The sequence below is a fragment of the Chiloscyllium plagiosum genome, chromosome 9 (assembly GCF_004010195.1).
Source record: "Chiloscyllium plagiosum isolate BGI_BamShark_2017 chromosome 9, ASM401019v2, whole genome shotgun sequence".
In the NCBI taxonomy this organism is placed as follows: domain Eukaryota; kingdom Metazoa; phylum Chordata; class Chondrichthyes; order Orectolobiformes; family Hemiscylliidae; genus Chiloscyllium; species Chiloscyllium plagiosum.
In genome coordinates, this window is record NC_057718.1 from 86,574,015 (window position 1) to 86,597,238 (window position 23,224).

Sequence of the window (23,224 nt, forward strand, 5' to 3'; positions counted from 1 at the left end):
CACAATGACTCAGTTACATGATTTCAATCAAGGTGATTTCCTTAATCAGTTTCAAATTACATCTTTTAGAGAGAGTTGGGGATACAAGGTGCATCATCTTTCATTTTGGTTAGAATATCAAACAACTTTAGCAAACCAATGCATCATAACTCAACAGTATTTAGGTACCTTTACAAAATCTTGCCAAAGCCTCACACTGAAAAGCAAACTTCACTCAAATTGACCTTTTTTTTAAAAACCAAGCACATTTGGCCACAGTTTAAAACATTCGATAATTGCTGCAAGTAATCGTGAAGGAAGCCAGGAATGGTCATGGTGTTTCAGGAAATGCAGATGACAAAATCATACTGTAGCAGTAAGGCTAGGAAAACTGAGCATCTGGTTAGATTCGAGTCACCGTGCCATGTAGTACAGGCCAAAGAAATGATACCTCCTTCAAACGTCTGTTGTGCAACTTAAAACACAAAAAGAAATGACTAAAATAAAAACAACAAGCAGCAGCTGCGGACATAGAGAAAGGGTTGATATTTCAAGTCCAATAGAGAAGGGAAGTAGAAATCTGACATGTTTTTACTGCTTTCCATGACCCACCCAAAAAAGACAGACTGGGGCAGATTAGAAAGCAGAAGGAATTAAATAATAATAAAAAAAAATCATGGAACACAAGGCGAAGCAAATGCCAATGGTGACAGTAAAGAAAAAATATTGTTCCAGACTAAGTGTTAATGGCAGAATAAAGGACAGCTCAGACAGAAAGCAGAACATGAAAAGAAGATACAGACTGGCATGACACAAAAAGTCTGAAGTTGTTGTACTCAATGTTGAAACCAGAGGCTAACAAGTGCCTAACTGGAAGTGCCTCGGCCTGCACTGGACTTCAGCAGAACTTTGCAGCAGAGGTCAGAAATGTGATCAGAACATGCGCATGCTAAATTGCCCATAGTGTTCAGGGATGTGTAGACTAGGTGCATTAGTTAGGGGAAAATGCAGATTAATAGGTGGAGGGGAATGGGTCTGAGTAGGATACTCGGAGGGTCAGTGTGGACTTGTTGGGTCTAATGGCATGTTACCAAACAGTAGGAACTTGAATTCTAAAAATCATCAAGCTTCTTTCCTTTTTATATTCCACAAGTCATCCAAAAATATATGCCCAAGTTACATATCATAATACATACTAAGCATTGCTATTTAATATCAAATTTTACATCTTGGATATAGGCTTTGACCCAACAAGTTTATTTCACAAATAAACTACTTTATATCATTGCACCATAACAGCACATTACCCTTTCTCCCAGTAGTGCCTTAGTTATTCTTAGCAAGTTTGGGGTTATAAAGACGACTTGAAATGTTAACGCTTTCTCTCTCCACAGATGCTTCCAATCCTGCTGAGTTGCTCTAGCATTGTCTATCTGTTTCAAGAGTTATATTGTTTTATAACAAAAAGCATATTATTGCTACAGAACATGAATGCATCATCAGGTCTGATCTCCAACGACTGGATATATCCTATCGCCATTTGGGCTTCCTTTTCCTTAACACTGAGGCTGAAACCCAACTATTTCCCATGAACATCTGCACTCATTTTTCTTAATTTTAAGGCGCTGGATCAATACAAAATGAAGAATACTGAGTCATGTTAGAGGTGGCATGAGCATCTGTTACACAAATCTGCTGCACAGAAGGAGGAAGTTGTCTCATGGTGTGGTGTCTCATTCTGCCTGCGCCAGAAGCTTCAGGCTCAAATTGCATTCCATGCTTTAATGGCCAAGGAAGGGAGTGTGCATAATGCAATCAAACAGGTTAAGTGACAAATACTTCAAAAATATACCAATGACAGGTACTAAGAGCCAGGCAGATTCCTGATCAGCCATGTGATGAAAGTAACTGAAGCCACTATCCATAACTCCAGCCTACACTATACAGGATAAGAGAATGTTAACAGCAATTCTGAATCCTTGGGGACATGGCCAGTGGCTAGATGGTCCATCTGGTTCAGAGTGGAGCCATATCACTGAGTTAATTTCCCGCTCTGGCTGGAATCTTGCATTTTCATTGCAAATGCAAGCGATAGAAACAGAAAGTTCATGACATTATCACTTGCTACATAAAAGCACTCTTCACATGTCCCCTGAATCTCGACAAAAAGAAAAATCCATTACCTTTCATTTTTACATTATCAACAAATAAGAACAAATTTTGACTACCTTACCTAAACAGGTTGATTTCGTACACCATGATTACATCACCCCTTATTCTATTTTGCCTCGAGAAGAACAAAACCTCATCTTCCGCCTGGGCAGCCTACAGCCTGAAGGACTCAACATTGAGTTCCCCAATTTTAAATAACCTCCCTTCCCTGGATTCCCTTCCCAGCACCTCCCCCTCCATCCCATTCCTCTCATTGACCCTTCCTTCTAGCTACTGACCTGATTCATTCCTCCCACCAACAAACCAGGTTGTATACCCTCTAACTGTCTTCACCTATCCTCATTGCATCACCCTGCCCGCCCCACCCCTTTCATCTGCAGCTCCCCTTATACCCACCCCTAGTCCTGAAAAAAAGGATTACATCTGAAACGTTGACTTCTCCACCTCCTGGTACTGCCTGGCTTGCTGTGTTCTTCCAGCCTCCTGCTTGTCAACCTTGAATTCCAGCATCTGTGGTTTTATTTGTCTCTAGGAGAAGAAAACCAGCTTTTCCAATGTAACCTTACACCCAAATTCTCACGCCTGAAATCACTCTACTCAAATCTCGTTTGCAACCCCTCAAGGACTTCCATGTTCTTCTTCAGGTATGTAATAGCGTAGTCACCAGAACTGAACAATAATCAGTAGGTTTGCTATAGACTCATCATAATATCCCTGCTTTTGTGCTTAATATCATAACCTACAAATCCAAAAGGTCCCTGTCATTGCAATCTTTAGAATTGTACCATTAAGTACATGCTGTCCCTGCACATGCTTTCTGCCAAAATATCCAATTGTTCCATTGTTTTCTGTCAATTGTTTACCATCCTGCAGTCTATCCACTTTTGCAATCAACTGATATCAAACTCCCTGTTTATCACACTTTCAAGCCCAGTATCAAAAGGTAAATTTTGCTCTGTATTGCAACATCTACATCAAGGTGTGTGCCACAACAGAAGTGATGGACAATATCCCACATACTTGAAACACCCCAATTTATTTTCTTTGCTGAAAGGTCAAATGGAGTTATAACCAAGCATTGAGCTGAGGCGTAGGATAATTGGACAAGGCACTCAGACATAATTCAGTTCCAATTTTACACCTTTATATACTTTTTGTAATGGATACCAACCACCATTTATGCTCAACTAAAAGTCAGTGTAAAAGTTGTAGAGTCATCCAAAAATTCTGAGATTTTCTATACGTCTCTTGTAAAGGTCGATCCTTGTTCTTCAAAGATAACTGATTGACATTTGAGAATCAAGATATTGTATGAAAATGTTGTGATGAGGAAATGAACTTTTTCATGCTGTGTGTGTTGATGTAAATCACACCAACTTGGCGCAAAAAGGTCAAGTGACAACCAACTTTGTGGAATACAGTCACATACCTAGTTGAGGTTTTTAAATTTCAGTGTAAAAATACCCTCCAGAGAAAACAAAAAAAAATTCAGCAGCGTTTAAACTGAAAGTTATTGAAGTTGCAGAGAAGACAAATAACTACGTAGCAGTAAGAGAAGTGTGCGTTTTGGAGAACCTTGAGAGAGACTGGAGAAAGATATCAAACCAACTTCAGATAATACTAAAATAAAAGGTAAACCTCGCAAATGGCAACAATTGGAGATAAAAATTGCTGAGTGGGTCCTTGAAAAATCACCAAAATGAAAAATGTGTTAGGCGTAAAGCCATCCGAATCTATACACGGAACAAATCAAAGGGGGGTGGAATTTTAGATTTTACGACAATTGCTGGATGGTGCAAAAGGTTCATGAGAAGACATGGCTTAGTACTTTGGCAGAGAACTAAGAATGCATAAAAGCTGCCCACTGAACTAGAAGATATTACAATATCACCAGGTTGTATTCAGAAATCTGCATTAGAAACATGGACAAAACGCCTATTACTCTCGACATGCTGGAGAATTGAACTGCGAACCAAAAAGTGAAAAAAAAAACAGTATTGGTGAGAACCACTGGCCATGAGAAATGTAGGTTTACTTTAGTTCTTTCTTGTATGGCTGGTGGCACTAAGTTAAAACCGATAGCAGTTTTTAAATGAAAAACTTTGCCAAGGATGAAATTTCCAGAGGAAACTGTTGTCCCTATGCATGCACAAGGCTGGACAGATGAAGGTAGATGCAGAAAATGGACAAAGGAAGCTTGGAATTTACGACCTGGTGGACTATGCAAAGGAAGAGAGCACATTTGTCTGGGAATGCTTTAGATCACATTTAGTAAAAGAATATTGTTGATAACATCCGATCACGTAACACTGACGTATCTGTAATTTCCGGCAGACTTATGTGTTTTGCAACCAGTACATGTTGGTATCAATAAGCCATCTAAGGACATGATGAGAATGAAGTGGAATAACCGGATACGTGATGGAGAAAAAATATACACGAAAGGAGACTGTATGGAGGCTCCAATCACTGCCACTGATCTGTGAATGGATCATTGATTCATGGAATAAATAAAAGTTGTCACTATTTCAAATTATTCAAGAAATGTGGAATTTCGAATGCACTGGACAGCACAGAAGATGATCATCTATGGGATGACATAGAAGCAGCAGTCGATGATGTGCTACCGCTAACTACAGACAGTGAAGCTGAAGAGGATCCATACGATATCATTCATCCTGATGATTATAAATCCGATGCTGAAGATGTTAACAAGGTAATTTTGCAGATTTAAATGAACTTTCGTATTTGACATGTTTAAGATGTAATATGTATTTGCGATTTAAAACCATATTGTATTTCTACTTTATTTTTTAAATGTACAAATAAAAGCTTACTAATTCATTTTTGTTTCTATTGTCTTTATGTGTTAATTACTGTTGTTCATTGTTTTCTTTGTTTCGAGATCAACTGGGCTTCTGCTAACAATATGGAATTTTGGACTGTAGCATGAATTTCAGCCCCTCAAGAGTAATATCCATGTAATTGTCAACCCTATAAATTTAACCTTAACAAGTAGTGTAAAAAATTAGACATTTACACAAGTATATATGGTACATGAATTGATCATATTGTAGTTGCATGTAATGATACTCTAGCATCTCCACTGAGAGGAAGTAATTGCAGTGTGACTGTTTATACAAAAAAAACAGAAGGAGATGCCATTTGGACCCCAAGGCCTGCTCCACCACGTAACAAGACGGTGGCTAATCGAATAATACCCTCAAATCTATAGTTCCAGCTACTCTTGATAACCTTTCAAATAAGTTGCATCCTAATCTAAACTCCAGCGAATACAAGCCCAGCAAGTCCAACTGTGCCTCATAAGATGATAACTGTGTGATAACATCCTGTTTCTAGGCATCAGTTTGGAAATCTTTGAACTCCATCCAACTGACTTACATCCTTCCTTAAATAAGGAGTCCAACAGTTGGTAAGCAGGACTTCCCTTTCATAAATAACGTTGAGTCTGCCTGATTATCTTGAACTTAACCAAGTGCCTAATTATAATTTCCTTACTAAAGCTTTCTAATGTTTTTCCTAATGATAGATGGTAAGCTATTTAACACATAGACATTAAATTTACTGTTTTTGAAACTAACAGGACTTTCTCTGAATATAGGAAACTTTAAATGAAAACTAATGCATCGATTATGTCACTGGCCATTTCTTTCAGGACCCTGACACTTTTTAGCCTATAGCATAGACAACTTGATGCATACCACTTTCCTTTTGATTAAGATTAGAGAAGCTTCGTCCCTTCCATTTCTTTCAACATAGCTGTTTCTGGGATGTAACTTGATCCTTTATAGTGAATGCAAAATACTTGTTCAACGCATCTGCCATCTCCTTATACTTCATGATTAATTTTCCAAACTCATTTCCTACAGGAACAATGCTCACTTTTCTTTAGAATATTTAGAGAAACTCATTGTGTTCATATAGAAGATATAAAAACAAAAACTTAATGGTAAAAGTTTACCACAAGCTGTTGGACTGTGGTTCAAAATCTGATTTACTCTCACCTACTCTCCAAAGTTCTCTGGCAAGTTCCTTGGGTCCGTTCAACCACACCATCTGTAAAACTCATCACCACCTCAAAGCAAGGATAATCAGTCTTGAATACATTCAAAAACCAAGAACCACAGCCCTCAGTGGTGGAGAAGTCTAAACATCTGAAGAAATTCCTCCTTTTGAATCCTAAACAATCTACTCCTTTAACCTAAGATTATGCCTCCTAGTTCTAAATCTCTCCAGTCAGGGGATACACCCTTCAAGATCTATCCAGTCGAGCTAAATCCTGAACACTTGTTCAGTACCTGGCTACAAGGCAAGAATAGCTTGGAAGTACATTACAATGTCAGATCATAACTATTGTCTCAGGCATTAAAATGCTCTGAGAACATCCCAACAGTTATTTAACTACACAGAATAATCAAGGGTTTATCAATAAGGCTACAGACACAAGCTGGACAGTCATGTCTTTTGCATGTTCTATTTTGTTTCTCAACAATTTCAAATACAGATTCAAGAAATATTTATAAATGGGGATCTGATTCGAAAGATCAAGCTTCTTTGTTTACTATAAATGACCATATGGAGCAAATATAACTTACCTCGTTTTTAAATGACCTAATGCAATAAAGTAATGACTATGCTACATTGAATCAGTACACCCTATTTGAAAAAAAAACAAGAATTCCCAACGATCCCTCTGCACGATCCTTTGCCTTGCATACATATTAAAATTCACTCGAAAAGGTTTAGCCTGTAAAAAGTGACTTTATGATCGGTTCACTATCAGGTAGTATTAAATGCAGCAATACTGTATTTATCCACCAGAGGGTGGGACAATGTTTCCTGCTTACCCAACTATGACTGTGAAGAGATCATAACATGATGCCCATCTCCAATATCCTGTTACCCTAAATAAACATCCATGTAATGGTACATGCTAAGTGAAACATAACTTTACTGAATCACAACTTTACAATATCAAGCTGTGACACAAACACTCAAATAACCCTACCGTTTAATAATAACCTAAAGAGTGCGGATTTTAATGAAATGCATAAACTGCATCACCAAGCCTGTTTCAACTTAAAAAATGAAGAGGTATTCTATATTCCAGAATCCATAAACTGCGACTAAATTGGTGCTGAACAGCATCGTTAGCACCAGCAGTATCAGCGTACATTAGATGACACTAAAATGTTTGATTGAGGCGGTTTCTTATTGACAAACGTTTGCTGTTGTTTACTAGGCAGTGGAAAAAGACACTACACAACAGTTCTCAACTCTAACTTCTACCACAAATAACCACAAATAGCAGTAATATTGCAGGAACACAAGCACCTCCAGGTTTCCCTGCAGCTCATTCATCATCTGTAATTACACATATAATTCATATTCCTTCACTGCTGTTAGGCCAATACTATTAATTCATTGTGTAACAGAACAGGGGCATGATTGCCACAAAGATTAATAATTCAGGAGGGGACCATCTTCTTGCAGCAAGGAGAGCAGAGTCACGCTGTTTGCCACAACCCAAGGATAAAGTTTGGGTTACTTAGCATGTTTTGATTAGATGATGTTTTTTCACTATCAGATATACTAACTGTGGCACTTTTAATTTCATAGCAAAATTTTTTTTTGAAAAAAGGATAGTTGTAAACATTAGAGTCTGCTCATGTAATTATTCACTTGCAATCACAAAGAAACTCAACACTATATTCAGTTCACACTTTATAGATCAATTGTCCAAAAGCTCGTTAGAAAGCATCAATGCTGGATAATCAATAGGGATGGCAACTTAAGGGGGAAACCTGGGAGATGACAGAACTCTGAATATCATGCTGCTCCTCTTTTACCTGACAAAGGGGCAGCACTTCAAAAACCTGTGATTTCAAATAAAGCTGTTGGACTATAACCTGGAGTCGTGTAACTTCTGAACTTGTCCACTCCAAGCCAACACCAACACCTCCACATCATGGCTCCTCTTTCCAACTATATCATCTGTCCAGGCACCAAGCTGTTCGCATACTCTGTCCCTTTAACACAACATTTAAACCTTACCACTTTAACCAAGTATTTGGTCACGTGCCATAATAATCAATGTTTAGTTCAGTATCAAACATTTGTTTACTTATTTTTCTGTGAAGTGCCTTGGGACATTTACCAAGTAAAAACCATAAAACTGCGAGGAAATCAGCAGTACACATTCCAGGAAGGTGATAATCATAGTAAATTGCTAGATTGCACCCTGAATTCCCCCGTGCCGAGTAGACACCAATAATGGAAGTCCACAGCAGGAACACCAATCAAGCCAACTGCTCCCTCATAATGGTGTTGAACTTGGAGCACTGATATGACAACAACCCATCGCAAGGTTCAGAAGGCACTGTTAAAGCACTCAACCTTTGTCTGTTCTTGAAGCCACACTAGTGACACGGCTGATCTAATTCAATTTCTAAGCAATGGTGACATCGTCCCTCCTACTTCTAATATACAGAAGGTCTTAACAATGATGCTGCTGTACTCTGGAGGTCATAGGAAAATATCCTGGCTTTGAACTGGCTCAGGATTTTAAATGTCACAAGGTAGGAGAGTTGCCATTTAAATTACTTGTCGACAGCTTGTCGATCTTATAAAGGGTCCAGGACACTTCTAAGGAACTTAAAGTGACTTCTTTGTTGCAGAGATGATTGTCTTCTGACATTTCAAACCATTTTCTTTTACTTCACATACGACTCCAACTATTAAAAGGATTTTTTTATTTGACCACTGATTCCAGCTTTTCCAGCAAGCCTAGGTGTCAATGACAAAGACCATCAACTTTCTCTGGAATTCAGCTCTATTCACATTGAGTCAAAGTTGCAATGCAGTTTGCAGCATAGGCTCAACTAATACCGTTGTAAACCTCACTGAAACATACACAGCCTTCAATATAAAGGCAGCACTTTATCAAAAAATAACTTGCACTTACCATGTGTGGAGCACTGATTGTAGCTTGGAAACCTATAAAACAAAGCAAGTTCCATTTATTTACAAATGTGAAACATTTTTAAATCTTGCAATTCATGTGAGTAAATGCATAGCTGCAATGTGCAAATGATATCCTTGGCAACATTGTCAAAACAGACTTTTATGTACAATACATCATTATAACACAATGAATGGAGCACAACAAATGAAATAAGTCTCAGGATTCTCTGCCAAGGGTCAAAATTTATTTTTTTTGAGAGCTACGAGTGAGGCACTCAAGGACTACTTTCTCATATTCACTAACTCCTTTATTAGACAATGCACTCATATACTAACATTACCTTTGTGTGTGTGCTGAATCCTATCTTAAAATAAAGTTCTCTTTTAGAGCAATAGGACACCACAAGCACCAAAGACTATGTACATTTTAAGTTTTCAAACTTGGAATCTATAAACAAAGTGCGTGTTTTGAAAAGAGCAAAGAATGGCATTAAGTCAGGACACTCATTTGGGCAGCTGCTGCAGACATGGTGGGCCCGAATGGCCTCCTTCTGCACAATTATTTTATGACAACTAAAATCTCCCATAAATTGTGCAATGGTAGGACAGGGGCTGATTCTAACGTCCACTCTGTTTTCCAAATCAACTGGTTGATCTATTGCAGAAACAATACCAATAAACAGAAGCTCCCTTAACAGATAAATGTCGTTCTTGAACTACCTGATGTCACTGTGGGTTTCTTCAGCCAGTTCCACTGATGGTTCAATACGGTGTGCTTCTGAAGTATCTCGTAGGCTTTTAGTTGAAGTCTATGCAGTACCAATATATTGTTGCTTTACAATGATAAATAGCCTTGTCTAGCACTGGAAGGCATTTGATTTCTTCACTCAAGTTAAATTTGAGCGCCACATTCTTTGAAACACAAGAGACATAAAGTTTGCTTGTTTTTTTAGATTACTTACAGTGTGGAAACAGGCCCTTCTGCCCAACAAGTCCACACAGACCCGCCAAAGCGCAACCCACCCAGACCCATTCCCCTACATTCACCCCTGCCCCTAACACTGCAGGCAACTTAGCATGGCCAATTCACCTAACCTGCACATTTTTGGACTGTGGGAGGAAACCGGAGCACCTGGAGGAAACCCACGCAGACACGGAGAATGTGCAAACTCCACACAGTCAGTCGCCTGAGGCAGGAATTGAACCCAGGTCTCTGGCGCTATGAGGCAGCAGTGCTAACCACTGTGCCACCGTGCCGCCCACTTTGTAGGCAAATACATAGAAACTTACTAAAGATCCTTAGACAGCACATTCCAAGCTTGGAAATATATCACTGTTCCTTCACTGGCACTGCGTCAAAATCCTGGAATTCCCCAAGGACATTGTGGATCAACCTACAGCACATGGCCTACAGTGGTTCAAGAAGGCAGCTCACTACCACCATTTCAAGGGCAACAATGTTTAGACAATAATTGCTGGCCAGCTAGCAATGCCCATGTCCTACATGTGAATAAAAATAAGCATGATTGATGAGCATCCTTAACAGCTCTTTTTTCCCCCAAAAGTTTACTTATCAGGAACAACCTATAGCTTGTTTTAGTGAGCTTCCTCATCGCCATCTAGCATTTGAGTTCTGCACGCCCTTTCCCTAAACCCCAGTACATCCTTCCCACTGACATTCAAGCGCTGCTCCCTCCCCTTCCTCACTGATGCTCAGTCTTGGCCCGAAAGCACACTTCCCTCTGAACAGCCACTGTTCTAGTCCCCTGAAACTTTGCTGCACAAACTCAATCAGAGTTCAATCCTCCCTGTCCTTACTATGCCTTCAAATCACATTTTTCAAACTGGAGTAAGAACAATAGAAGCAAAATCTATGAATGGTGGAGCTGGAACAGGCAAAATGAGGGAGAGATGGTGTATCCCTTTTCGCCCCGCTTTTGGGAGGGAAGGTATGATTTTTTTTTAAGAATTACTCAATCACTCTTTCGATTTAATTTTTAAAGGAGCATTTTGTGATATCTGGGGCAATTTGCTTGCCTCCCCCATGTTGAGAAACCTGCTGCCTACAAGCCAAGACTGGAAATCAAAGACAGCAAGAATGCAGATATGAGCATGTGCTAGGAATGAATGATAATTGAAGGCAGAGGGTAGAAGAGTGGAGAGAGGAGAAACTTGCTCGCCAAACCCACCTGATAACAGGTAATGGAATTTGGTAGTGCTTGCGACTATTATCACAATCAGAATGTGTCATCAGGTGCTCAACAGGTCAACAGCATTTGTATTTTCCTGCAGTTGCGCATAATTGAATGGATAGCCAAATGAATGCGGTAAAGAAAGCTTAACCTCATGATTTGTTCCCTTTGGATCTGATTAATGTTTTCATAAAAGAGAGCAGGGAAAGTGGCAGCAGACAGGCTCTTATTAAGGAGGGAAGCTCTCTCCTGGTCAGTGCCAAGTTTCTTAAATATTGTTGAAGGTGCACTCATCTAGGTATGTGGGGAATATTTCATCAGTATCCTGACTTGCGTCTTGTAGGTGGGTGAACCCACACTTCGGAGAAATTAGGTGCTGGGTTATTCACTGCAAGATTCCTAACCTCTGACCCACTTTAATAGCCAATGTATTTATATTACTAGAATCGAGAGTGGGGTGCTGGAAAAGCTGGAATTCCTGATGAAGGAGTTTTGCCCGAAACATCGATTCTCCTGCTCCTTGGATGCTGCCTGACCTGCTGTGCTTTCCAGCATCTCACAGCTCTAATCTCCAGCATCTGCAGTCCTCATTTTCGCCCGTTTGTTTCACTAGTCCAGTTTAGTTTCTGGTCAATGGTAACTCCCTTCACATTAACATTTTTTTTGTGGGAGAGGGGAGACAGTGAAGTAACACCATTGCATGTCAATGGCCAATGCATTGATTCTTTTATTAGAGATGGTCATTACATGGCATTTGTCTGGCACGAATGACACTTGTTCCTCTTTAGTCCAAGCCTGGACATTGTCCAGCTTTTGCTGAATTTGGACATGGGCTACTTCAGTATCTATGTTGTTGTGAATGGTAGTGAAATTTGTAATCATCTGCAAACATCCCACTTTATGTTATCATAGAGGGTCAGTCATTGATGGAGCAGCTCAAGATGGTTGAGCCTAGAATGCTACTGTGATAGTGTTCCTACACCAGGGTCACAATGTCTGGGTTCAAGACCCATCTGCTCCAGTCATGTGTAATAACATTTCTAAACAGGTTGATTAGAAGGTATCTGAGGAACTATATAGTCTTGTGGCACACAAGTAGCATCCGTATCTTTGGGACTACAAGATTTGAATTCAAGGCCTATCAGTTCCAGAGGCGCATCATAACATATCTGAGCAAGCTGACTGAAATGCATTACCAGAGGAAGTCTTGCAGAGATGTTTGACCTCCAACAAACACAACCATCTTCTTTTCTGCTAGGTATGACTGCAGGACAACTCCCTCCTGACTGCGTACTACTATGCCACCACCTTTGCTGGGTCTGTCATGGCAGTGAAACAAGACATATCCAGGGACAGTGATGGCGGTGAAAACAAAAAAGTATTGGAGATCATAGCAGGTCAGGCAACATCCATGGAAAAAAAGCAAGCTAACGTGTTGGGTCTAGATGACACTGTACGTCAGCTCTGATGAAGAGTCATCTCGACTCGAAACATTAGCTTGCTCTCTCCATGAATGCTACCTAACCCGTTGTGATCTCTGGCACTTTTTTGTTTTCAGTACAGATTCCAGAATCTACAGTAATTTGCTCCTATATACGTTGGCGGTGGTATCTGGACATTGGCTGGAAAGTATGACTCCATGAGTATGACTATACAAGGCTGTTGCCTGACAGGTCTGTTAAACAGTTCTCCCACTTTTGGTACTAGCCAAACGGAGGCCTCTGCAAAGTTGGCATTGCTCAGTTTGCCGTTGTCATTTCTGGGGCCAGAGCCAGGTGATCCATCTGGTTTCACTTTGTTTTATCAATTTCTAGGAAGTCTCAAAAAGGAGTTTGCTACGCCACCTCCGAGGGCAGTTAAGTGTCAACCACATTGATCTAGGTCTACAGTCACTCATAGACTGGTTTCCTTCCCTAAAGGACATTAGTGTTTTTTTACAGCAACTAACAATGGGTTTCATGTCATCATTAGACATTTAATACCAGATTTTTATTGAATTCCTGGTGGGATTCGAATGCAGGTATCCAGAACACTACCTGGGTCTCAGGATTAGTCTAGAGATAGGCTAGTAAACCATCACTACTTCTCTAAATACGATTATTTCAAATAAACTAAAACAAATAGCGATTAAGATTCAGTACACCCAGCTTATGATCAAAAAAAGTGTGTTTCCAGTCGTAAACAACAATCCCTCACTCAAACAGAAGTAAAAAAATTAGAGGAGGAAATTGCAGTTTGGCTCTACTGGGGCGGGGGGCAGCATGTGCTTAACATAATGTTTGGAAAAAACCAAAACTTCTGCAGCTCCTCTGCTCAGGTACTTCCTACAAATAGGCTGGATTTCAAAACAGACCACTTACAATGGAAGTCATCACTTAGTAGAAGTTGCACAATAAAATTTGCACAAAAATCACGGCAACTTACAAGTTACTATGGCTGTTTCACAAGTTTTCTCTGGTGAATAAGGTAAGTTGATTATACAAGTATTTTTTGAAAAGCATATTTATTTACCATGCTATGATGTTCATACGTTAAAAATATAACAAAATATATGAGTTATTCTAAAAATATCCATTGAAATTATAAGTTAAATGCAACTAATTTCTAGAACAGATGTCAAGAGGTCAATAATTCAAATAGGCCAGCAATAATTTCTTGCAATATTCGAAGCCCACTGCATTGGAAATACAGATTAAGGCACAGCCAAACGTGCATTAGGTAATGGGGAGGGATGATCAGGTTGTTGCTGAAAAGAGAAGTACTTTGGAAATGCTTACCTATAGACTGAGGGGAATCTGTATAAGGATTACTCTTTACATAGTGGCAACGGTCTGTAGCCAACATTACATTATAAACTTTCTCTGTCTTGACTATTCCATTCTCTGTAAAAGATGAAAAAGGAAAGTATTTATGAACTTCCCCATTTGGAACTGCAAATATTAAGAACAGTGACATTAGGAAATATATACATTAATTTTTTAAAATCAACCTGTTATGACATTTCGGCCGCAGCTGGGATTTGAATCAGGGCATTTGGGCTCAGAGATAGGGATATTACCACAAGAGCCCCAAACATATATTTTAACCTGTCACAACTCAATTGGGAAAAGTGCACGAAATTTGAGACTCACTTTCCAAAAGCCATCGCAAATGTGTAACAAACTATTTACATCAGCAAGGTGATCAATTTCCCTGACTGTTTCAAAACCAGTGTAAATCATACCAGGCTTTATTATTTACAAGCTAAATTTATTGAAAACAAACTTATTGTTTCACAAATGGCAATAAGAAATGGATTACTTATTTCTACCAAACAACTTAATGTCAGTTTAAAACATGGAGTAAAACAGATGAAAAGGTTCAGATTGATTATAAAAACAATGTCAGTCAATAAACAGAATGAATTGTTTCGCATTCTTTATTTTAAAAATTATGGTGACACAATGTTGTGGCAGTAATAGTTGACATTCTATTCAAGAGTTGATTAGGCGGACCTATGTTTTTTCACTTGCACAAGAACTCGTTCTTTTCAGAGTCTTCAAGCTCTGATTTTAAGTATTAAAACAAAAATAATTCCCCCATTTATTATCTCACCTCTCACTCCCCATGGAATTATTCCCATACCAAACAAACAACAGCTGCTCTCAGCCTCCAATGGGTTCTTTATTTCCTATTTTGCCAAGTGGCAAGGGCTAGTGTTCGCTTACAGGTATTTTTCTTGCTTTTGTTTCTTAAAATCAATGACCAGCAAAACCAATTACAGCAATTCTTCAACCTGAATACACCAGAACAAATCCCCTGGCATGTGTCTATTTGACTGGAAACCAGATTAGCTCTTCATCCAACTGTGATTGATTTTGTAAGCTATCAGCCCTTCCCCCTTGTTAGCCATACAGAACCTTAGAGTCTGGTATTTATGAATATAGGGAAGCACAGATAACCCAATTTCAAGATTGCTTGTTTTTTCCTGTGGCAAGAAGATATATTAATATTTCTAACTAATAAGGCTAATCAGCTAGCCTCAACCTCCACTCCCTTTCATCTTGGAAGTGGATCATTTAGAATCTGATACCTACAACTTTCCAGAACTTTGAGATCCATCCCATTGTAAATTCAGAGCATGTTAATATTGTCTCTGAACGCAAGTACCTTGCACCTTCTTCTCAATAAAACAATCTAAGTTGCTCTTTGATCGCTAATAGCTTAAAAATGAGATGGTTCGCTTATCAGCAGAACAGGTGACATAACCGCCTTTAAAATTTAATATTAATAAAGCATTAATTGGTTCCATATGAGAAATGATAACCTGCAGCCAAATTTGACATTAACTTCTTATATAAGAAAGTATTACATTGGCACATTAAATTATCAAAGAATTTAATACAATAGCCCACCTGTGGTAGAGACTGAAACTAAATTCAGGAGAAGGAATTTTACTCAGTGGTAGGAATGTGAAACCCAATACAATTCCAAAACAGGTTAAGGCATGGAGGGAAATTGTAGGAAATGGAGTTCCCAGACACCTGATGCTATTAACCTAAGTAGTAGAAATCACAAATTTGGGGGAAAAAAAAACTGGCTTTGACAAGCTGTTGCATTCCAGCTTGTAGATGACATACATTGCTGATACTAGAGAAGCAAGTCAATACTTAAAGTGGTGAAGATGCCAAGTAAGCAGAATGCTTTTACCTTGAGCGCAGTTGGAGCCAGCAAGAGGAGATCATTTTTTACTTGTGGCTGGATAGTAAATGGAAAGGCTTTAGGGAACAAAAAGGCAAACTATAATCTGTTATTGTAGCCACACCATTCATATGGCTCATCCAATAAGGTTTCTGGTCATTGGTTACTCAGGATTTCAGTGAAGATAATGCTTTTAATGCCGAAGAAGTGTAGCATATCTATTGTTGGAGATTATCAATGCCTAACATGCACAGCAGAAATGTTTCCCATTAAAGTACATAATGGTGGAAGGAACAAAACAATTAAAGAACAAGATGGGTTGAGAAGACAACTAAACTGTACTGGTTGAGCCGTGCTTGTGGTACTTTTGCAGTGAAGACCAAGAAACATAAAACTCAAAAAAAGCCCCTGCTTATTATCGCACCTCTCACTCCCCATGGAATTATTCCTATACCAAACAATGTTTGAACTTTTACCAGCTATTTGACATGTCCAAAGACAGGAATTTTATTCAAGACCTCCTAACTTAATCAAGTTCATAGATCTTCCAGAGGTGGTCACTATTTGATGGAGTCTACTCAAACAAAAGAAATGCAACTACTTCAATACATTCCAAAATAAAAAAAAAACCAAGCCATCATATTAGACATTTTACTTATTACACATGCTATATATGCTAATCAAATACAATAATATCCAATTCCTACAAAAAGTACCTCAAAATCTAGGTTGTTTGTTTTTAGTTTAATTAAAAATATTTTTATGAGCAGCTTCCTTGAATTTTTTTGGTCATTAGGTCTCCCTGAAACAGCAAAGAAAAACAAAGCAGTGTTCACACATATCAGGCTCTGGCTGAATCAAAAAATGGCCAAACAGACGGTTAATTAAATAAAATGCATTATTGAAGAATGTAGATAGGCACAAGTGTTAAGAACTGCAGCCTGGTACTGTGCCCAGCTTCCTCAGATGGAATGATCCTTGTTATTTCAGAAATTCTAGAGTCTCAAGTCTCAGAAACATACAGTGAAGAGTTCAAGTTGTTCAGTACTTCCTTTGTCTTCAGTCTTTTGATATTTTGTGCCAACACAATGTGGAATGGTTTTACAATCCCTAACACTGTCCCTTATAGATATGAAATGTATGCTCCACACCTGATCAGTTGTTATTACTTATAAATATGGATATACTAAACATTCAAATCCACCAGCTGTTCCCACTATAAATTTTTGGTTCAGTTTTTAAAATTAAAAATGTCTAAAATTATAATTAAATATTACATCCGGTATTGGAATGAACTAGGTCCAACAGCCAGAGGATGTAGTTAAAACATGACAAACTTAGCCATAGGAATTTGAACAGGATAAAAATAAGGACAGATGAGCAACTTTAAAATAGTAACAGAAATATGCCTGCATATACTATTATCCTCTTCCTGTCTATATAAAAACTAGCACATGCACATTAGTATGCACATTCATATCATTAGGGCCAAACAAGCACTGAGATTTAGTCCTGAAATGTGATCATTAAAATGTGCCTGTTGAACGGTTTTCCCATGGCACTGGGAAATATATCAGAGTATATCATTATGTGTCCATTGACGATGCAGCACAAGTATCCAGGCACTCAATTGCAAAGGAATTTTAGGAAATTTCACATCTTGTGCATCCTGACTTTTAGTCACAGAGACAAACAGTACAGAAACAGACCCTTTGATCCAACCCGTCCAAGCCAACCAGATATCCCAACTTAATTCTAGCCCTATTTGCTAGACTTTGGCTCATATCCCTCTAAACCCTTCCTATCCATATACCCATCCAGATTCCTTTTATATGCTGTAATAACACCAGCCTCCATCACTTCTTCTGACAGTTCATTCCATATGTGCATCGCCCTCAATTGAAAAAGTTGCCCCTTAGGTCCTTTTTAAATCTTTCCCCTCTGACCTTAAACCTATGCCCTCTAGTTCTGAGTTCCCCCACCCCAGGGAAAAGACTTTGTCTAATTACAATATCCATGCCCCTCATGATTTTATAAACCTCTAAGGAGTAACCCCTCAGACTCCAAGGAAATCAGCCCCAGCCTCTTCAGCCTCTCCCTATAGCTCAAACCCTCCAACCTTGGCAGCATCCTTGTAAATCTTTTCTGAACCCTTTTAAGTTTAATAACATCCTTCCAGTAGGAAAGAGACCAGAATTGCACACAGTATTCCAAAAGTGGCCTAATCGATGTCTTGCATAGCTACAACATGACCACGAAACCTCCTCTACTACAATCCCAACCGACTCACTCTCTCCTCATATGTCAGCTCTGCCATCCCAGAAAGGAATCTGGTAAACATTCGCTGCGCTCCCTCGATATCAAGAGCATCCTTCCTCAGATAAGGAGACCAAAACTGCACACAATATTCCAGGTGTGGCCTCACCAAGGCTACTGAAAAATGGCAGCTAGACATCCCTGCTCCTGCATTCCAACCTCTCACTACGAAGGCCAGTGTACAGTCTGCCTTTTTAACTGCCTACTGCACCCTGCAGGTTTAGTTTCAGCCACTGGACAGTGCAGGCCAAGAGAATGAAAAGATCACGGACAAAGCAAACGATATGAGTCCTGTGGAGGGCAAAGTTCAAAATGGAAAAGGCAGCATGTTCAGTGCAGGGGGAAGTCTTGTTTTCACTGCAAGACACCAAACAACTTTGCACATTAGTATCTGGCTGTGTGGAAGCACAATAAGCAAACACCATCACCTGCTCGAATCTGGAAGTATAGAATCCCAGTGTGGAAGCAGGCCATTTGGCCCACTGAGTCTAAACTGGCCCTCTGCAGAGCATACCCAGATCTTTATCCTGTTCCATTCATTTCCCATGACTAATCCACCAAATCTGTGCATCCTTGGATACTATGGGGCAATCTTAGCATGGCCCATCTTTGAACTGCTCCACCATTTTCGATTATGTTTGATCATCAATCTAAATGCCATATCCTGCGCTATCCTTATATCCATCACTATCTTAAATTCTATAAATGTATTGCTGTCTTGAACTTGCCCAACAACCTTTCACCTCTGGGGTAGAGAACTGCAAATTCCTCTTCCCCCTCAATCGTAATTGGTTTGTCTCTTATTCAGAGACTGTTGAAAACATAATCGCCAGTCCTTCTCTGCCACTGGGTGAAAATCTTTGAAGTCCCTCCTTACTGCATTGTGGGTCTATATATACCAAATGGATGCAGTGGTTGAAGGCAGCAGCATAGCACCATCTTCTTCACGCGAACTAGTGATGAGCAATAAATTCTAGCCCAGCCAGTGATGCCCATATCCCATGAATGAATAAACAAAAGCAACTTGTAAATCACAATAACCTACTGCATTCGCTGTACACCCAACTTCCCGAAACCAGTCAGGGATATGTAACAAGATATTGCATTTTAAATGCACAGTAGCACCTGGGGATTAGAAAAGGTGTTGTTGCTCCAAAACCTGGGAGATGGTAGCGGGTTTTGAGAAGTGTTTTAGCTCAGGTTGAGGTTCTGGATGTAAGTTTGCTCGCTGAGCTGGAATGTTCATTTTCAGATGTTTCGTCACCATACTAGGTAACATCATCACTGAGCCTCCGGTGAAGCTCTGGTGTTACGTCCTGTGTTCTATTTGTGCGCGGGTTTCCTTGGTTGGTGACATCATTTCCTGCTCTTTTTCTTAGAGGATGGTAGATGGGGTGCAAGTTGATGCGCTTTTTGTAGAGTTCCGGGTTGGAATGCCATGCTTGTAAGAATTCTTGTGCGCGTCTCTGTTTGGCTTGTCCTAGGATAGATGTGGTGACCCAGTCAAAGTGGTATCCTTCCTCATCTGTATGTAAGGATACAAGTGAGAATGGGTCATGTCTTTAGTGGCTAGTTTATGTTCATGTTATCCCGGTGGATAGTTTTCTGCTGTTTGTCCGATGTCATGTTTGTTACAGTTCTTGCAAAGTATTTTGTAAATGACGTTCGTTTTGCTTGTTGTCCGTATAGGGTCTTTTAAGTTCATTAGCTGCTGTTTTAGTGTGTTGGTGGGTTTGTTACCATGATGCCAAGAGGTCTGAGTAGTCTGGCAGTCATTTCAGAGATGTCTTTGATGTACAGGAGAGTGGCTAGAGTTTCTGGGCATGTTTTGGCTGCTTGTTTGGGTTTATTGCTGAGAAATCAGCAGACTGTGTTCATTATGCGTTCACTTAGCAGCATTAGAAACAACACAAAGACAACAAACTCACAGATGAAACTGACCAAACCAGACAGTCGCACCAACATTAAGCAGGAAAAAAGAAGGAAACACACCCAATACACAAGAAAGGAAAGTACTAGAAGGACTAAAAAAAGATAAAAACATTGTTATCCTACCTGCAAACAAAGGACACTCGACAGTCATTTTAAACCAAACAGACTACATTGAGAAAACGAACACACTGCCTGCAGATGCCAACACTTAATAGATGGCAGTAGACCAGACCCACAACTAGAGAATCGAATCACAGCCCTACTCAAAAAAACTTCAGAAATCTGGAGAATTAAACAAGACTGACTTCCAAAAAACCACATGGATCCAACACACCATGCTTCTACAGATTATCCAAAATTCACAAACCAGACCCCCCCCAGACCCATAGTCTCACTACCTGGAACACCGATGTACAGATTAGCCAAGGAACTACACCAAAGACTAAAAGACTTAGTAGAAGACTCATGTCACTCCACCCAAGAATTGCTGAACATGAAAGATACCAAGATAGAAGAGAATGAAATTATGGTTTTCCCATCAACATCAACCTATTAGAAGAACCAAAGACACCTACACCAAACACCACCAACTTCATCAGCAAGGACAGAATTGTCAAGTTAGTGGACCTATGCCTTACCACCCACTTCAATTTCAATAACAAAACCTACAGACAAACTAATGGAACATCCATGGAATCTCTGACATCAGGGTTCTTAGCAGAGGCAGTAATGCAGTAAGGCTGAACAAACAGTTTTGCCAACCATCCAACCCAAACTTTGGGTCCGCCACATGGATGACACCTTTATCACTAAATTAAACAAGTTAGAGGAAACCTTCAAGACATGAATAATATCCTTACTGGCATTAAATTCACAAAAGTGAAGGAAAACAACAACAAACTGCCATTCCTAGATGCCACAGTAGAGCAAACAATCAATCAATGGAGAACTTCAAACCAGCATCTACCAGGTAAACAACACATACGGACCAAATACTGAACGACAAAATCAATCATCCAAACACCCACAAACGAAGCTGTATTGGAACATTATTTCAACGTGCCACCACACACTGCAGCACAGAAGAACTACGAAAAGCAGAGGAAAATCACCTATACAGTGTATTCAAAAAGAACAGGTACCCCATGAACAAAGTCCACTGATTTCTCAGCAACAAACCCAAACACGCAGACAAAACACACCCAGAAACTCTAGCCACTCTCCCCTCCATCAAAGACATCTCTGAAATGACTGCCAGACTACTCAGACCTCTTGGCATCATGGCAGCCCACAAACCCACCAACACACTAAAACAGCAGCTAATGAACTTAAAAGACCCTATACGGACAACAAGCAAAACGAACGCCATTTACAAAATACTTTGCAAGAACTATAACAAACATTACATCGGACAAACAGGCAGAAAACTAGCCACCAAGATACACGAACATCAACCAGCCACAAAAAGACGTGACCCTCTCTCACTAGTATCCTCACATACAGATGATAAAGGACATCACTGAGTGTGACAATACATCTAACCTAGGACAAGCCAAACAGAGACAAGCACAAGAATTCCTAGAAGCATGGTATTCCAACCGGATCTCTTATCAACAACCGACTTAGACCCATCTACCACCCTCTGAGAAAAAGAGCAGGAAATTATATCACCAACCCAAGGAAACCCAAACTCAAATAGATAGCAGGACATAACACCAGCGCTTCACCGGAGACTGTGATGATATTACCTAGTATGGTGACAAAACATCTGAAAATGAACCTTCCGGCTCAGCGAGCAAACTTACATCTAGAACCTGGAAGATGGCTCCAAAGTCAGAGAGCTGCAAAAGGATGTACGAATGAGCGTAACAGGCAAGGTATCTTGCAAATTCAGGTGTCTTAATATCACAATTCTTAGTGCGGAAGCAGGCTATTTGACCCATTGAGTCCACACCAACCCTCTGAAGAACATCACACCCAGACCTACCTCGCCTACTCAATCCCTGTAACTCTGCATTTCCCCAGGCTAATCCATCACTGGACACTACTGGCCATGCTAAACTGCCCATCCACCTAACCTACATGTCTTTGAAATATAGGAGGAAACCAGAGTACCAGCAGGAAACCCACACAGACATGTGGAGAATGTGCAAACTCCACACATTCAATCCCCCAAGGTGGAATTGAACCGGGGCTACTGATGCTGTGAGTTAGCAGTGCTCACCACTGAGCCAACATGCTACCATTGCAACCAGGATGTTCAGATGCATTAAAACGAGGATGAAGGCAATTTCTAGAGATTGCGTGTGGAGGCAACAACATGCAGATATCCAAAGTCATGTTTCTGAAGTGTGGAAATGGTGAGAAAAATTGGGTCAGAGCACCAAACAGATTACACAGTGTATACAGAACCAACTGGCCTTTGAAATTGCTGAAGGTAGCAATCAATTTGGGATCAATGAAGAAGGTCCTCTGCATCACCAAGATCACTTGCAGATCTTTGGATTGAACAGAAAACATTAGTGCAGAGGAGTGAAAGTGAAGAAGAATGGGGACAGAGTGTGTGTGCAAACGAAAGGGAATTGAAGTTTAGTATTCTTCTTTTAGTCAAAGGGCAAAGAGACTTAAGTTCTCATTCAAAGTTGAAAGAGTTCTTTGGGTCAAACATTATTTTTTTTAAAAAACAGGAAGTAAATGAGATGAACTGTCATGGGGGGGGAAACTAAATTCAGTGAAACGTTTAGGAAACCACATTTAAGGAGTTTAAAATGCTGCTTTTGGAATGCTAAACTGGGAAGCAAGCTTCTGAAGATAGATAGATATAAATCAAAGCTTACATTTCTAAAGCACCTTTAGCATAGTAAAAGTCTGCAACATAGTCATAGAGATGTACAGCATGGAAACAGACCCTACTGTCCAACCTGTCCACGCCAACCGAATCTAGTCCCACCTGCCAGCACCCGGCCCAT

The 23,224-nt window shown here is 39.7% G+C and overlaps 1 protein-coding gene across 2 annotated transcripts in view; it reads right to left on the reverse strand.

The window, feature by feature from the left end:
• pcmt (protein-L-isoaspartate (D-aspartate) O-methyltransferase) overlaps positions 1-23,224 on the reverse strand; it is a 53,757-nt gene that overhangs the window by 25,283 nt on the left and 5,250 nt on the right. For both annotated transcript variants that reach the window (XM_043696454.1, XM_043696455.1), the window contains exons 3-4: positions 14,105-14,209; positions 9,137-9,168 (exon numbers count right to left, since the gene is read on the reverse strand). In XM_043696454.1, the coding sequence (XP_043552389.1) occupies positions 9,137-9,168; positions 14,105-14,209 (137 nt within the window). The remainder of the gene's footprint in view (positions 1-9,136; positions 9,169-14,104; positions 14,210-23,224) is intronic.